The sequence below is a fragment of the Pelmatolapia mariae genome, linkage group LG2, assembly GCF_036321145.2.
Source record: "Pelmatolapia mariae isolate MD_Pm_ZW linkage group LG2, Pm_UMD_F_2, whole genome shotgun sequence".
Classification (NCBI taxonomy): Eukaryota; Metazoa; Chordata; class Actinopteri; order Cichliformes; family Cichlidae; genus Pelmatolapia; species Pelmatolapia mariae.
Genome location: NC_086228.1, coordinates 36771484 through 36788322, shown reverse-complemented (window position 1 = coordinate 36788322; position 16839 = coordinate 36771484). Strand labels below are relative to the sequence as shown.

The window sequence follows — 16839 nt, the reverse complement described above, 5'->3', positions numbered from 1 at the left end:
AAAGACGCTGGCTGGTTTAGACAACTATTGTTTAGTTACCAACAATCCCTTCTCTTATCTGCACAGGTAGGTGAAATGCTGTGACAAATAATTATCAGAAGCTCCGCGGAAATTCCACTGAGCTACACACGCACACAAAATCTGGTCCCATTATTTGAATTTATTAAATATAATATGAATGTATTCATATTATTAATGTATAAAACATAATGTCACATTCTTCTAGTTACCTCAGTTTACATTTATGATCTAAATGAACAGAACAGTGTTATATACAAAGCCTTATCTACACCATACATTACAATCCAAACCGTCAAGCTGCTTCCAGCCTCACATCTCATATTGTGCCGTCTCTGGGAGCTTTAAACGTTCTGCATTTGTGTCATTTCCCAGTCTCATTTTAAGTCTCTTTTCTCTCTGCTGTTTTAATGTGCTTCGTCTCCAAGAGCAGAGCTGGTAAGCTGGAGGCCCCGTACTGGAAAAAGGAACCAGAATTCAGCTCATCATTGAAATACACAATACAGTATTTGGGTATTTAATGTTGTTGTGCATCTCTACCGTCTCTTTCTCCTTGGGGTGTTTTTGTCTGTAGTCCAGGTACTGTCGGTTGAGCTCTCTGATGTCATGGAGGAAGGCCTGGCTTCGTCTCAGGTCGGCTAACCGCTGCTGAAGTTCAGCTTTCTCCTTCTCCAGCAACCATGCCTGCCTCTCTGCTCTGTTAGAACAATCACACGAGGTCAGATGTCAGTGAAAGGAAAAGAATGTAAACTTTTACATTCTCCAAGAACTAGTTCTTTCACATAAATGACTCTATAAAGACATAAAAGTTATAACAGGCTGTTTGTGAATCATGTATCTGAGCTGCTGCTCACCTCATCATCTCATGCTTGGCATCAAACAGTCTCTGCGTCTTTTTGCGGATCAAAGAGCCCACCTAACACAGAACAATGGAAACAAGCACTTTACCCAGCCTACAGAAATACAAGCTGCTCTGTTACCCTTCAGTGCAAAGTATGGACGCTGACTTTAAGCTAAACATAGGCATCAGTACTCTAACATAACACGACAGTAACAGTATGCTAATGTCTAACACATTCTGCCAGCTCATACAGAAGGTAAGGAGGCGATATGGAATGATTAAAAGACTAAAGTTCCCGTCTTATCTTCCAAGAAGATTAAGTGGATTATTGTCGTGCAGACTAGAAGTCCAAGGACACGCAGAAACGTCAAAATGAGCCTATTGATCTGATTTTGACCAGAGCCGTTTTGAATGAGTCACAGTTGAGAATCATTAACAAGCACAGAGGTGGTGTGGTTAGATGCTTATGTAAACTCATCGTGATGGGAAGTTTAGGACTTTAATGAGTCTTTGAACTTTTTCCAGTGCAATGATTGTGCAGCACAAATCTTTAATGACTTAAAAACCAAACAAATCAAAAAACAAGACTTCGTTTGAGTCTATTTAGGATTTCCTCTAATCCACACAGGGTCAAAAGAACACAAATATATACACAAAATAATATTTAATTCAATGTCCATTAACAAACTGCAGCTTGACTGGGTGAGTTTGGTAGCCTGATCGATCCATTCCAACCAGTCCCGATGTGTGTTTGGGATCATTGATCAAAGGTGGCGTACTAACATGCTACTAGGGTCACAATTTAGTATTTTACCATGCTTACATTATTAAGACTGACCAGACGTCATAGTTACCTTGTTGTTTTCTCTTTTTAAAACCTTGAGCTCTTTAAGTGAAGTGATCTGAAATAGACAAATACAGTGTTTGATTTAATGATGGCTGATCAACAACATGCTGCGGTCTATTAGACTCAATTCATGGAGAAAAAAAAGTTATATAATAATAAGTCCATTCGTGACATTTAGAGTTTAGGTAAAGTAGGATCGACTACTTATTATGTTGTTAGATGAAAAAGGCCTTGCAGGGACCTTCCTGCATTTTATGATGTTTAATGTCAGTAACCAACGAAATACTTAGCATTACAAATGTCACTGTAATCCTCTCCTTTGATAGTGCTTTACACTCTAATATGGCTACACATTGTATGAGTTACTGGTAATACACTGTTTGTTTAATCCTCTAAATGCCAGCTTGTAGCATCCTTCAAAACTACACAGAGTAAAGCTGTGTTGTCCTTGACAACCTCTGTTTGACATCATGACCAGAATCAGGAAAGTCTGACCTTTTCTGTGAGCTGGTCTTTGACATTGCTGGAGAAACAATCAATGGCGTGTCTGACAGCTTTAGACTCCACAGACTCCCTGAAAGCAAGCACACAGAACAAAGTAATGCTAGTGGCAACCTGAGTGAACACCTCTACCAGCATGCTTGCAGTTTTCTTGCGTGCAGATCCTGACTCAGCCTTTGAGCTTTTCTAAAGTAAACATCATTGCTTCAATATTTTATCTGTGGTAGATATCTGTGTGAAACACAGCTGCTGTCAGTGTAAAGGCGTTAATAAAAATGACTGTAATGTGTACTTAAAGCCTAGATTACAGGCTACAGAGAGGGTCATGGTGAATGAGTGTTGAATTCTGGAAATTTACCTGTACTCCTCACAGAAGTCAAGGAAGGAATCCAGCACCACCTCCAACTCTGTTTCTCTGTGTTGGCCTCGTTTCTTCCTCCTCTGCTCGCCTGTGCTGGCCTGTCTTGGTTCTCCAGATGCACTGCCTTCAAGGGGAATCATCTCCATTATTTAATCACTCTGAGCAATAATTTTTTAATGAAAAATGCCAATTACAATTAAATTACAGTAATATTCAAAGAAAGCACAGGGCCAGGCTCACTGAGATACTTTTCCCAGTGATGTGGTTAGAGTCTGTTTTGGTTCTTTCTGATGAAGGCCAACTGTGACTGCATCAGCCACACATGGGCAAAATCAGTCCATACATTCACCTCCTTAGTTTGGATTCCAGTGATTTTAGCAATATAATTCATTAATGTCTCTACTTTAACCTAACAATGATATTATGAAGTGCGCACATAGTAGCATTGTTGGTTATACTGGCTGCTTCCTGTCTGGGCAAAAGGTGCAGTTATGTTATTTTGTGTTTGTTTCTCTCTATTGTGAGTAAATGGTTTGGCCAAACCACTGTAAAGGTTACCCTCGTGTGTCTTTGTGCTCAGTTTGTGAGTTAAGTTTACTCAGTTAAGTTTCTGGAAGTCACTTTTTGAGTAGTTATGTTTAGTTGAGCTCCTTTATGGGCCCACTAATTTTATTTTTAAATTTGTCTCTTTGAACTTTTTGGGGGGGTAAAATTGGCTGCTTGGTCCCTCACACCAACAGTTGATACATTTCAGAAACAAATGTTTGTTGTGTTAGTCACAAAAAAACAAAACAAAAAACATATGATCAGAACCTTTGCAGTAAGATGACAGTGTTCACTACAACAGCCTCACACCTTCATGCCAACTGCATGTTTTGTGAAACACTGCCAACTAGTGGTTGATTTGGAACAAACACTTTCCAATTCTGATTACAAATACACTCGTTGGACATTTCATTAGGTACACCTGCATAGTGTTGGGTTGGACCCTCTGTTGCTTTCTAAAACGCTGTAATTTCTACAATCAGGAAGGTGATGGAAACATTCCACAGAGATTTGCTCCATAGAGATTTGCTCCACAGTGATATGACAACATGTTCAAAAAACCAGTTTGTCACGATTTGAGCTTTATGACATGACGTGTTATCCTGCTGGAGGCAGCTATCAGAAATCGGTACACTGTGGTCATAAATGGATTCACATAGTCAGCACCAATACTCAGGTATGTATTTGCTTTTAAACAACGTTGATAATACGGGAACCCAAGGTGAGCCAAGAAAATATCCACACTATTACACCAGCACCAGCAGCCTGAACCATCAATACCAGGCAGGTCATGCTTTCATGCTGTGTGTACCAAATTCTGACCCTTGCATCCAAATGTAGCAGCAGAAATGAAGTCTCATCAGACGTTATGCATTATAAAAGTGATAACAGACCGTAACCAGTTCTCTTTGCTCCTACCTGATGAAGACTTCCTAGCTTTGTACTTCTCGTACAAAGACTTTTTCATTCTTCCTAAGCTTCCCCTCACGGCCTTCTTTGGACTTGGATTCTGAGGAAATGACATGAAGAAAAAGATGCAAAGTTAGAATATAGCCCATATATCTGCCACTGCTGGGCTGCTGCTCAAAGCTCTGTACTAATGGCTAGGCCATACCCAGCTGGTGTCTTCATCCACATCCTCCTCATCAGATGAAAGCACTCTCCTGCTCTTCTGTGGGGTGGGGCCAGAGCTCTGGAACAAATCATTATTTTCAGCACATCTGACATCTCAACTCAATTATTTTTATTTGAAAGGCTTTATGACCACACAAGAGCTCCTCACCTGTGACTGACTGTCACTGGATCTTCCACTAGCAGACTCACTTTTTCTCTTCTTGTCCTCCGTCCTTTGCTGATTATCCACAGGCCTAGTGGGACACGGACAGACACACACACAGATAAATAAACCAATAGGGATGTAACATAAAAGTCAGTCATTTCAGCATCATTACTCAGACAGTCAAGTTCAAATTGTTTGCTTAAGTTCTTCCAGAGGGGGGGGGGCAGCTTCTGTACTCACAGTCATAAATATTTGGGTAAGTAGAAAGAAACTTCTAGAGCTTTGAGGGGTTTGTGTGTGTCATCACACTCTCTGTACAGGGCCTCACCTTGCACTTCTCCTCTTGGCAGGCTTCTTCCCAATTAAACGCTTCTGTATGGCTTTAGGAGCAGGCTGACTGTCCTTCTCTGGGACAGATTTATGTACCTCCACATGTGGCTCTGTGCGTTCATCTGCAGTGGCTTCCTTCTCAGGGCTAACCGGTGCATACAGGAGGTTTTAAAAAAAGTCAGCACTCACATCACAATAAACTAGTAAGTGCACATTAACTATACCTTACCTGGTTTGGCCCTTCTCACCAGCACTTCTCCTGCCCCTCTCTACCTTTTTTTCTTCCTTCCCATTCTCTCGACCTTCCTCTGCCACCTTCCTCTTTACAGCAGCTCCACGCTGTCTGCCGGTGACCTTTGCTGGGTTTTCTGGTCTGTTCTGTTCTTCTTCAGGCACATTTAAATCTTCTTCCATGGCGGTACTGTGCAGAGGGTTGCCTGGGCAACACAAGCATCATGTGGTCAGCCAAAGTTCATTAGGAGCAGAAAATGTATAACAACACATGACAAAGGCACTCAGATTCAATAGTCTTACCATAATTTATCTGTAACCCTGCCAGGAAGCTAGCTTTGTCTATAGAGGACAGGTTGGTGGAATCCATTTGATCAAATGATGACGCTTTCTAAATTTGAGCAAAACAAAGTGGAATAAAAGTATAATTAGGTGCTTTAAAAGTTGCCCCACAACAACTATTTTTACGTGTTTTTCCTCAACAAAATCAATGCAGCAAACAAAAGAAGGACCAATCGATCTGATCACACTGAACTAGTCATGGATGAACTTACTTCGCTCTCCACTGGAGGCGCTGCCGACACTCTGGTTCCCCGTCGCTTTTTGGCACTGCATAAACAAAAGACCACATGTTATTAACTGGCTCTGGATGCTGGGTTTGCTCACCATGCTCCTACCAGCCTGCTTAAAGAAGGCAAGGCTGTGGTGGAATTCTTATTTTCTATCCAAGTACCTGGATAGACCCAGGCGAGGCTATATCGATAACGAGAACCGGTTATAGTCTCTAAATACTAAAAGGAAAGCGCTTCCATGATTACCTTCTTTAGCAGAGGACTGTCACTAATGTTAATAGAGCAGATAGGCTGTCCCACACTTTACAGTGACACACCACCCAACCATTCAAGACAAACCATCACTCGACAAGTGGCTCACATCATGTAAATGCTCAGCAGGGTTTCCTATTTCATGCCACAGTCAGCTGATATATCTTAAACCTTCCACGGTCTACGTTACACCCACATGTGAAATAAAAACATTGTGCCAGTGGCGAAATGTGCTTCTTATGAAGAGGCCGGCTTGTAGATTTAAAAAACAAACAAACAAACAAACAAACAAACAAACAAGAGTTTGTGTGCTACATTTAATGTTTATGTTTTATTGAATGTGAGCAAGCCCAGAGATGGTGATCAACATCAGAAAGAAGAGGGCGGCCATACAAATACTGAGAACTGGCTGTAGACATAAAGCAGGCTCTGGCTCTGTGAATGGCTCCATACTAAGCACTTTTGAAGCTGTGACCGCCATCACGGAACAGATACATACCACTAGTTGTCACACTCACACAAGTGTGTTTCTCTTTTCGTTATTTATATCGACAGTATAACTTCCCTCACTGACATCATGCTAACAGCACCAGGTCAACGAAGTTTCTTTTAGCAAACAAGGAGTTCCGGTATGTATAAAGAAATGTTTCTTAAAGAGTTGAAATGTTAGAAGTCAAAGCGGAAAGTTCTCACCTCATTACGAACAACTGTAGGTTTAGTACGTTATACAAGCTGTTCGTCGGAGGAGCTCAAACAGCTTCCCGCTGCTCCCGCAAAATAGTTCCAAGTTCCGGACTGTACCATTCCAGTCACACAGGGGTGGAAAATAATACAATAAAAATGTGCAAGTGGGGGTTATATAGATAAAATAACTGCATTCAAGACTCAACTTTAACTTTGCCTTAAATTGCTTTGAATTCACTATATTCGAAAGAATGTTTACAGTGAGAATAAAAAAAGCCAACCCCTCAGCGGATTTGAACTTTCCTTATTTCTACGGAATGCGAAAAAGACCACAAAGAACTTTTTTCGAACCTTCGAAAGCAACGAAATCTACAACACAAATCAGTGACTAATGTCAATGCAAAAACAAATGCGACTGATTAAAAATAACAAGAAGAAATGAGAATCTTTAAAGGTTGTGCATTAGTGAAGCAATGTACAAACATTACACCGATTTTTTTTATTTAAATATTTTACAAAATGTGACATTAAAAACAATTATAATACAAATTAATGTTATTTTTCCTTGTTATCTAAATAATTATTACAAAAACCGATTCAGTCACCAAATCTCTTCCCTTCCTGAACCCACTATAAAGTAATTAAACATTAACAGAGCTTTCCCTCTGTGTCTGCCCTGTGTGTTCCTGAGTGACTTCCCTGTGTACAGTAAGCTAACATTGAATTGTTTCATCTGCTGATCCCACTCTACAATTCCTGACTGCAACTAAATTAATTCATGCAGACAATGAAGGAACCAAGTGAAACAATATTGCTGTTAAAAATTTCAACACTAAAACAAAATCATGACATCAAACTGTCTCATCAATGCCAGTGAACCGTTCTGTGTGAGAATGATGGAAAACAAAAGTGCACAATGTGTGTTTGCTTTTTGCAGGCCTGAGATTTGTGATGTGACAAAGGTGAAGTACAAACAAAAAACAGCTTCTTCAGACTCAACACCTTATCAGCATCATCATCATTAATATTTAAATATCAAAGACTAATCAATTCCATCAACAGTTAAAATTGACTTTTTGTCTTGCGTACCACAGATCCTGTAGTCAAATTATTTTTGTGTTCTGTTGAGCACGACAATCGTGTTGTTTGGCCGTGAGAATTAAAGCGAGTCCTCAGGGTTTGTACTGTAGTGTCCTTGTCTTTGTCTATGTCCATAAAATCACATTACTGATTTGATAAGCACTATTGTGTGTGTGAAAGTAGTTGTTACTTTTAATTAAGCCAGTTATAAAAAGATAACCTGCTTTGTAGTACAGGCCTGTGATGATGGCCTCAGAGGGTCTCATTCATTTGCTTTCTGTTGTGTGCTTCAGCTTGTACCTCGCTTATTTTTTCCCCTTTTAATTGAATCTAAAGCACCATTAGAGGAGCTGCCGCCTATTCTTCCCTCCCGCTCTCCACTTGTCCTTCTACATTTTGATCCCAGCGTATAACTCGTCGATCTGGGATCTGAAGTACTGGCGCAGTTCGTTCCTCTTGGCCTTCATTGTTGGAGTGAGCAGGTCGTTCTCGATGGAGAACAGCTCGGTGTGAATGCAGATGGCTTTTACCTAAAGAACAGACATGTGGCCAGGTGGTGTTAGTGACAATAATAATATTACTTCTAATATTTCATGGAAAAACTATTCAAAGTATACAGAAATACATCAACTACGACTGAGTGCTGTACCTGCTCAAAGGACTTGAGGCCTCCTGCCTTGCCCAGCCTTAGCATGTCTTCCAAGATGGCTGCTTTAACTTCCTAAATACAGAAGAATGAAAAAATAATCAATATATTACTCAATATTAACATTGTTAAGCTGCTGAACACTGGCCTATGAGTCATTCAACCATAAACAGAAACCTAAACAACAGATGAACCAGTGTTGTGTGTACACATAATAATTAGCCATCAGATGTTGCCTTATAAACTGTTTATCAGTTTATATTTGCACATATTTCAATAAATCCCTCCACCTATTTCACCTGCAGCAAAAATATAGAGAAATAAGGGATGGCTCAAGATTTTTGTGCAAGCTTTCTGAATCCATTACCGCTCTGCCACATAGTTCCAGGTAGCTGCCCTGCAATCCCAGCGTCCTCTTGGTCCAGTCAGACAGGAAGTCGGGGTCAGGAACCACCACTGCTACCAGACACGCCTGGAGGCAAACAACATGTAAATGTATCTCTTTCAAAGTGGACTTTGTTCTAGAGAAACTTACAGTTTTAAAGAGAGGACCTACCTGCAGACTGTCTCCATGCACAAATACCTGCGCCACCGCATCACTCCTCATGTAGATGTTCTCTATCTTCTCAGGAGCAATGTACTCGCCCTGTGCCAGCTTAAAGATGTGCTTCTTTCTGTCCACGATCTTCAGGGTGCCATTCTGTAAACAAACACGTGCACACACTGAATCCAGGTGTGGCCACAGACCACATATGTATTGAGCTTAATGTAATGAACAGATGAAGAACCCACCGGAAGCCATTTCCCAATGTCTCCCGTGTGGACCCACCCATCTGCATCGATGGTCTCTGCTGTTCTCTCTGGGTCATTTAGATAGCCTTGGAATACGTTGGCGCCCTTCACGCACACCTGGAACACATACGCGCACGTGACTAGTGTGAATGACTGAAACAACTATGGACATTAAGTAAGCTATATGTGCTGATGTCGGCTTTTCAGTTTCACCTCTCCCTCTCCATTTTCAGCCAGGTAGTTCATCTCGGGTACATCCACCAGTTTAACTGTGTTACAGGGCAGAGGAGCTCCAACGTGACCTGTTGAGATGAAATCAGTTTGAGGTCATCTTCAGATCAGTAATCATTTTATCACTTTTACATGGCTGCTTGGTATAAACTGCAACAAATATACTCAGTTAAGTAGGGTTGGTTAAGTTCTGCAGCTTTGTTATGTGCTACCTGCAGTGCAGTCTCCAGGCATGGTTACTGTGCAACCTGCAGTGCACTCGGTTTGTCCGTAGCCTTCATAGAACTGAGACAGAGCACAAACCTCGTTAGTGATGCTGCTGCTACAAACAGAATTATGCAACATGGAAAATGACAAAAGGAGGGCGGAGTGGATCATCCCAGAGGACGTTACTGTGATGTCACATACTACGAAAGTAAAACAACACAGGATAACAGTAGATTAAATTCAGCAATTGTGTGTGTGTGTTACCTGACAGCCTAGTGCAGCTCTGAGGAAGGTGAGAACAACTGGAGATATGGGAGCAGCTCCTGTTATCATGAGACGCACACAGCCACCAAGACTGGCCTGCAGAGGGCAGCACATCACATTATTTACTTCACAGCTCGCTCAACTGCATCCCAAACAAACTCATTCAGACATTGTTAATGCTCTGATACTACAGTTTTTTGTATCGTCATTGTTTGCTCTGTTTTCCATTTTCCTGGAATGGAAATTTTCCTTTTAATAATGTGGATCCCCAGGTGACAAGTAGGTTGGTATTTATGTTTTTTTATTTTTTTCACTGTTGTTTAAAATAATAATCTGTATGTATTCATGGACAATTAGCACTTAACTACAAAGTGACATAACAGCAGCTAACAAAATAGTAATAAAATAAAAGTGGTGCTGGCTCTGAATACCTGGACCCTGTTGAAGATGAGCTTATCCCATATACTGTCTTTCCTGATGATGCCTTTCATGATCTCGGAATGCTTCCTCTTGAAGGCAAATTCCAGCAGCCAGCGCTTCCAGGGTGAGTTGGCCAGACCGAAGATCTACACCAGAAGAATTACCAGAATTAAACAGAACAACATCATTAAAGCTTACGATCAGCACTGCATTTATGCAAAATCGTATCTTTCTAAGATATCATAGCACACAAACGAGCAGAAAGCTTACACTTCTTCATACCTTATCATACATTCTGTTTAAGAGTCGTGGAACCACGGGGAACACGGTAGGCTTCAGCGCCTTCATGTCATCTGACAGTCGACGAATATCTCCCTGGAAATAACCAATCCTGGCTCCGTGCATCAACATGACTCCCTACCAGACAGGGAGAGGAAATTAAAAGGAGCCTGACACAGCAGGCCGGAAAGAATCCTCATTGATTTTTAACGACAGGTGGAACAAACCTGCACGACCCTCTCAAACATGTGAGCCAGGGGCAGATAGGACAAATGGATATCACTGGGAAGCACTGGACAGGTGGTCTAAAACCAACACACAGAAAGCAATCAACACAAAGACAAACACACATGCACAAAGACAGGGAGGGAAAGCATTAACCTTCGTAATCCCACCGCCCTCCCCAGCATGTAGGACAGATGCAGAAAAGACAGCATGCTTCTTCTGAAGCGGTCTGAACGTACGACTGGAGAGAAGAGGGACGAGACCATTAAAGGCCTTAGTGAGCTGTGTTTTCTCTGTCTTCCCTTCAGCATTTTTCCTTTCCTTCTCAAGCAATTCCTGAAGCTGCATAGACACTAGAAGCGATGTGCAGCGATGTGGGGACAGGACAGAATAAAAATTAAGGCTATTTGGTGACTTTGAGTGTCTACGGGTGAACAAACTCCTGGTGATGAAAAGTGGGCAGTACCCACAATCAATAAAGTCTCAACTTCCAGGCAAGCACCTGAGGAAACTACCAAAGAGACTGACATACGATACGTTAGAGCTGGGGAGTCAAACATAAGGCCCGGGGGCCAAATTGGTCCAACAAAGACTGCAATCTTTGGACATACATTTTACACTTTTAGTTATATTTTCATAGGTTTTACAGTTTTTCCTACTGATAAAGAGACAATTCATATAACATCAAAGTAACAGACAAACAAATGTTTTCCTTAACTACTATAGAAACTTTAGTTCTCTACAATGGGTCCGTAGTAATTATGAAATGTTTTCTGTAATTTTGCACATTTATTTATTTACAATTTAAGCCCTAAGAGTCACGGCAACAGATTACTTTCATTTACTAGAAAAACATTTTCTTGTTATTCAGAAAAACTGAGATGTAGTTTTTACATTTCACGTTAACATATCTCAGGGATTAAGTGTGGAGTTACTACTTTATATTAAATGAAAGGAGCATTTCACAGGTCCAGCCCACTCAAGATCAAAGTGGGCTGTATGTGGCTCACGATGAGTCTCACATCCCTAAGTTAGAGGGTCACCAGAAGGTCTCAAACGACCAGCTTCAAAGAGATGTGCGATGAACAAATAGAGAGATGGTCTATGATTACATCAGCACCTCACCCCTGTAACCTTGATGACAGCTGAGCAGTTGGAGACGATATTCCCATGTGTCAACATAGCTCCCTTTGGTTTTCCTGAAAGTGCGTACAGGAGACATGGCAAATATTTTAGCTAACGCAAATCAGAGTGGCTGCATGTCACTGTGAGTCTGTGGATGTGTCACCTGTTGTTCCACTGGTAAAGCAGATGACTGCCATGTCCTTGGGCTGAGGGGGCTGAAGAGATGGAGGTAAAAATGGATCAGACAGCATAACAGACAGCATCCTCGATATTTAGAGGCAGTCTAACAGGCCTGTGTTTACATACCAGTGGTTCCTGGTGGTTGGCCTTCCCTATGGCCTGTGCAACAACAAAAGCAGGTTAACTAACAGATCTGAGAATACAGAGATAAAAGGAAATGATGACAACTGAGACAAAACAACAGGAAACGTAGGCAGAAGAAGTAACCATCTAAGAAACAAATGAAAGTGAAAACAAGCCAAATAAACACAAAGCAGCAAGGACAGCAAAACTTGTAGTATTTGCCTACTTCCTGGATTATTAGCTTTTTGCACGTCTGTCACACTGAAATGTTTCAGATTACTAGACAAATTTGAATTTTGCACAAAGATAATCAGAGTAAACTTTTCATTTAGTAAAGATGAAACGCTATCAAAGCCAGTTTGGCTCTGTGTAAAAGCTGTTAACTGGTTGTGCCACCCTCGTATTTGTGATTTGTGATTGGCTCTGAGACGAGCCTGTTCTTTTTGGTCAGCAGTGACTTTCTCCTTGTAACTCTCCCATGATGTCATCTCTTTTCTTATTGTTGAATTATGAACTTTGACCTTACTGAGATAAGTGAGGCTTGCAGTTCTTTAGATCTAGTTTTATTTTTCCATTACCTCCTCGATGTGTCATTGATGCACTCTAGGAGTAAATCTGATTATGTGCCCAATCCAGGGATGGTTCATTTGTGGTCACCAGCTCGCCCTTAGAACTGCATTTGTAACAACTTTGTAACTTTGATGTCAAGGACTTTGTTTCCTTGACATCTTCTTTTAGCTTTTGGTCTTTTAAACTTTCTTTCTTTTAACCTACTTCACTTTGTTAGACAGGTTTAGCATTTCAGTGATTTCATGAGTCAGAAGGTTTGACAGTAATCAAATAAAATTAAACTCGACTTTCCGAAAATGTGGTTAATGACATTTAATTCGTGGTTTAAAAAGGGGGGATCAATAACTTCACACATAGAAGGTCTGGGTAGCTTTTTTTCTTTGAATAAATGAAGTTATAATTTTAAAAGACTGCATTGTGTATTTACACCTCCCACTGTCACAGCTGGACACAGGGAGGAGTTTAGCTCAGTATACACATGGTATTTGGGTCAGATCACATTTAAGTGAATCGCTCTGGAGTTCATTTGGACTCGCACCGAGACCACCTCCTCCAAAGCGTCTCATTGTGGTGGTTCTGGTCTGCACCAGAGTGTGATTACTGTGAAAAAAAGGCTTCTGACCATCATCTCCTGCAGGCTGAGGATGTGGATTCCAGCCTGCTGTCCCCGTTCGATCAGGCTGGTGTTCGGGCTCTCCATTAGAACAATGGTTCTCACACTGTGTTTCATGTTGTTAATGCAGTCCAGCACTAGATTGACTTTATCCGTCACATCGCACACTATAGTTGAGATAGAAGCTGCAAAAACAAATAGCAAATCATCAGCTGAACGTCTTCAGAAAAACCTCTGCCATGTATCCAAGTCACCGTTCTTTACCTTTGTCTATAATATAGCCGATGGCCTCCGTTCCCAGCGTGTCATACAGAGGGACTGACACCAGAGAATAGGTGTAACACGCCAGCTCACTGATGGTCCACTACACACACAAACATTACAAGATTAAGTTCATTAATGACTCCGTCGTCAAAAAGCAGCACATTCTACCAGGTTCATCTTAGCACTGAAGTAATGAGGCTGTGAGACCATAGAGCAGCTGCTTGTTAAAGTAAAACTAAAACCTTGAAAGTGTGCGATTATGTACCTCTGGTCTGTTCTGAGAGAATATGCCGATGTGAGAGTCGGCGGTCTTGCTGTTTCCTTTGTGAAGAAATGCAGAACCCAGATTCTCTGCTTGCTCAATTACCTAACACATAAACACACACATATACACACAGACACACACACCACCTGTTAATGCTGACAAACTCAACCTTTTTCAGCCTCAGAAATCAAAGTTTGATTTATGCTCATTTTGCCTTTTCACCTTCTCATTTACATTTGATCACATTTAGCACAAAGTTACAAAGTGACGATTTCAGATTTGCGTACAGAATAAAATGACGCACTTGCAGAGTAAATGTCACCGGCTCCACGTACAACCACAAAACAACGTGACCAAAAAAGACGAGGTCACCTTTTTGACCACCACTTTGTAAACAACTGTTTATACTGACTGCAAACTGTAGCTTTCACCCTGGAGGCCATAATGTTTATACAAGGTGAGCTAATCTTGGTATCTCTTACCTCTCTGTAGGAAATCCATTCATAAGGCTGTTTTGGCTTCCTGGAGCCGACACAGGGACCGTTACCTGGACGATGAGAGAGAAGAGTTACTACAGTGGAAAGTTAGAGCAACCTAATGTCACAAATTCAAAAGTGTTCCCAGGATCTCTTCATACACATATTCCTATTACACATACAGATGATTGCACTTCCTACCCTGCATGCTCAGCTGCTGGCACAGCAGTAAACTGGAGTGTTGACTATTGTGTCAGCCTTCTGGCATTAAGAAAGAGTACACAGGTACTGTTGACAAAAGCAGCAACCTCAAAATTAAGCCAACACAGAAGAATAAAGACTGCAGTCCCTGCAATGGACACTTGACTTTGGCTTCAAAAAAGAGTCAGTCCCCATCGATTCCCATAGACTTCTATGTAAAATGTGAAAATTCAGCTAGGCTAACAGCATGTTTACACACTGAGGGCGTTTTCACACCTATACTCTGATGTGAATCAGTTGAGGACTTTGCAAACTTGTAGCTTTTCCCTGTTGTTTTGTTTCTGTTCACACTTAAAAAAACTCCAAGAGAATAGCAGTTGAACCAGCACACATCACTGCAAACCACATGAGAACGTTTAGGCCCCTTATTGGTCAGATGTGTTGGCGGGAGCAGAAAGGTAAATACAGGAAAAAGGTGTTTTGTTCTGGCCTAGTGGATAACGTGGAAAATTTACATACATTTTACGGCTAGTTGCTGTAGTTACTGACTGTTTGTGTACCATATTTTCTACACTATAAGGCGCACTAAATCCTTTAATTTTCTCAAAAATCATCAGTGCGCCTTATGTATGAATTCTGGTTGTGCTTACTGACCTCGAACCGATTTTATGTGGTACACGGCGCTCAAACATCTGTCAAAAATGTTTTAGTACGACTTTGGTAAGCTACGAAGCCGCACCGCTTGATGGATTGTTGGAGCATTTCGGCTACCGTAGTCAGGAGCCTCGTGGAGTAATCTGGGTCCTAAACTCCGTCAGGTCCCAAAGACAAACGAACACTGCAGCATCACTGAGAGTTACAAACTGTCTAAATTCTTTCATCTTTAATAAAATGATCAGCGTTGCTGCTTTACCAGGTGTAACAATTAAGTTTAACATCCAGGCATCAATAAAACAGAATTTAATAAATTTAATGGCGTTAGAAGTTAGCAGGAAGTTAGCTCGCTAGCTTCCACCTAAACATGATATAGCATGTTCTGACTGAGAGACTTCTGGAATAATTTAACTGTGCCTTTCACCTTCTTATCTAAATATGGACTTCTGGTTCCAAAACAACTGACACAATGGCTCTTATGATTGGCACATACATGTGACAAAGCTGTTCCTCTAATGTGGAAAAACCACATGAGTGGTAATCCATGTCATTCACTTTCTTTTTCAGACTGTTCCTCTGCAAAAATGGAAAAAGGGTCCCATTTTTAAATGCTCATCTTTAAAGCAGCAGCATAGATGTTTAATATGAAAACTGTAAAAACAACAGTTGCGGTCTCTACAGCTAAGTTTGCCTTAATGATCGCATAGGAGGTTAATTTTTACACAACGTGTGTCATAAAATTGTATTAAAATATCTAAATATCCAAATAAAATATCCATCTTTTATATACAGTTTTTGTATTCAACAAAGTCAAAGTTACTATGAGATGTTAAACACATCATCACTACTGCACCAGTGCAGTTAAGGATGAATCTGATTGCGAGCTTGATTTATACAGTAAAAGTACCACATTGGGATTAAATTGTATTACTGGTGACTTACTGGACACTCTGGCGCCTCTGAGAAAGAATTCATACAACGTAGTGGCATCATCATAGATATGTGTCAAGGGACTGTCAGTGGTCAGTAGAACTGATCGGCGTGCCAAATCTCCACCCTCACAATGACAATGAAACAGATCATGAATGCAACAATAACGACAGCAGCTGGAACGTTTCTGTGTGAAAAATCTTGTTAGAGAATTAATGACAGCAAGTAATTTGTGGGTCACATCATCGATCAGCATAACTATCCTGTGACTCTGACAGGGACCAAACTTACCTGAACCTCAACTGACTGCATCTGGAGGTCACAGACCAGTGGGAGGGGCTTGGGTCGTGTTGCCAGGTAATAGGTTGTCGCAGCAACCACGGCCCCCATGCTGACTAACACAGGGGTGGACATGTTTCTGACGTAGCGGCTGACATCTAGATCTGGCAGCTTCTGAATAAACTCCTCCATGATATTTGCGACGAGGTGCCTTCAACAACACTGACGGCTCTGCTCTGCTCGTCCAGGTGCAGTTAGACTGAATGCCCGCAGGTGTGGTTGCAAGTAATATGAAGACGTTTTTGGCCAGGAGTTCACCTAGAAAGAGCAAGAGAAGACACATCGTTATTGTACTTTGAATCTTTTTTATCCATAGTTTAGTAAAGTAAGTAAGTAAATTTTATTTATGTAGCACCTTTCTAGATAAAAGATCACAAAGTGCTTCACACAGGGAAGACAAAGTATAAAACAAAAACAGACAAAAGTTAACAAAATGCAAAAAAAGAAGAAGATGTTTTTAGTTGTTTTTTAAAGGAAGCTACTGAGTCCACAG

The 16839-nt window shown here is 41.0% G+C and overlaps 2 protein-coding genes across 2 annotated transcripts; both read right to left on the bottom strand.

Moving 5' to 3' along the window:
• Positions 1-207: 207 nt before the first annotated feature.
• Positions 208-6553, bottom strand: cenpu (centromere protein U). The gene is made up of 14 exons (XM_063500118.1): positions 6472-6553; positions 5509-5563; positions 5258-5345; positions 4953-5160; positions 4722-4868; positions 4397-4481; positions 4229-4306; positions 4033-4123; positions 2566-2692; positions 2202-2280; positions 1714-1761; positions 873-934; positions 559-715; positions 208-475 (listed from the first exon to the last, which is right to left on the bottom strand). Exons 1-14 carry the CDS (start codon positions 6474-6476, stop codon positions 401-403), a joined length of 1305 nt encoding a protein of 434 aa, XP_063356188.1. The 5' UTR covers positions 6477-6553; the 3' UTR covers positions 208-400.
• Positions 6554-7586: 1033 nt separating this feature from the next.
• On the bottom strand, positions 7587-16478 carry LOC134634432 (long-chain-fatty-acid--CoA ligase 1-like). The gene is made up of 18 exons (XM_065469435.1): positions 16299-16478; positions 13747-13848; positions 13482-13581; positions 13227-13402; positions 12038-12070; positions 11895-11946; positions 11732-11805; positions 10609-10686; positions 10385-10519; positions 10114-10248; positions 9683-9778; positions 9424-9496; positions 9194-9282; positions 8981-9097; positions 8745-8888; positions 8556-8660; positions 8192-8263; positions 7587-8072 (listed from the first exon to the last, which is right to left on the bottom strand). Exons 1-18 carry the CDS (start codon positions 16476-16478, stop codon positions 7932-7934), a joined length of 1902 nt encoding a protein of 633 aa, XP_065325507.1. The 3' UTR covers positions 7587-7931.
• Positions 16479-16839: the final 361 nt, after the last annotated feature.

Coding starts and splice junctions, on each gene's coding strand:
- cenpu (XM_063500118.1), bottom strand. Junction 4,869..4,952: donor GGTGAGAAGGGCCAAACCAG/GTAAGGTATAGT, acceptor TGCACCGGTTAG/CCCTGAGAAGGAAGCCACTG. Junction 716..872: donor GCCAAGCATGAGATGATGAG/GTGAGCAGCAGC, acceptor TTGTTCTAACAG/AGCAGAGAGGCAGGCATGGT.
- LOC134634432 (XM_065469435.1), bottom strand. CDS start 16,478: ATGGAGGAGTTTATTCAGAAGCTGCCAGATCTAGATGTCAGCCGCTAC. Junction 9,779..10,113: donor TCATCTTCAACAGGGTCCAG/GTATTCAGAGCC, acceptor TGCCCTCTGCAG/GCCAGTCTTGGTGGCTGTGT. Junction 9,283..9,423: donor GCCTGGAGACTGCACTGCAG/GTAGCACATAAC, acceptor TCATCTCAACAG/GTCACGTTGGAGCTCCTCTG.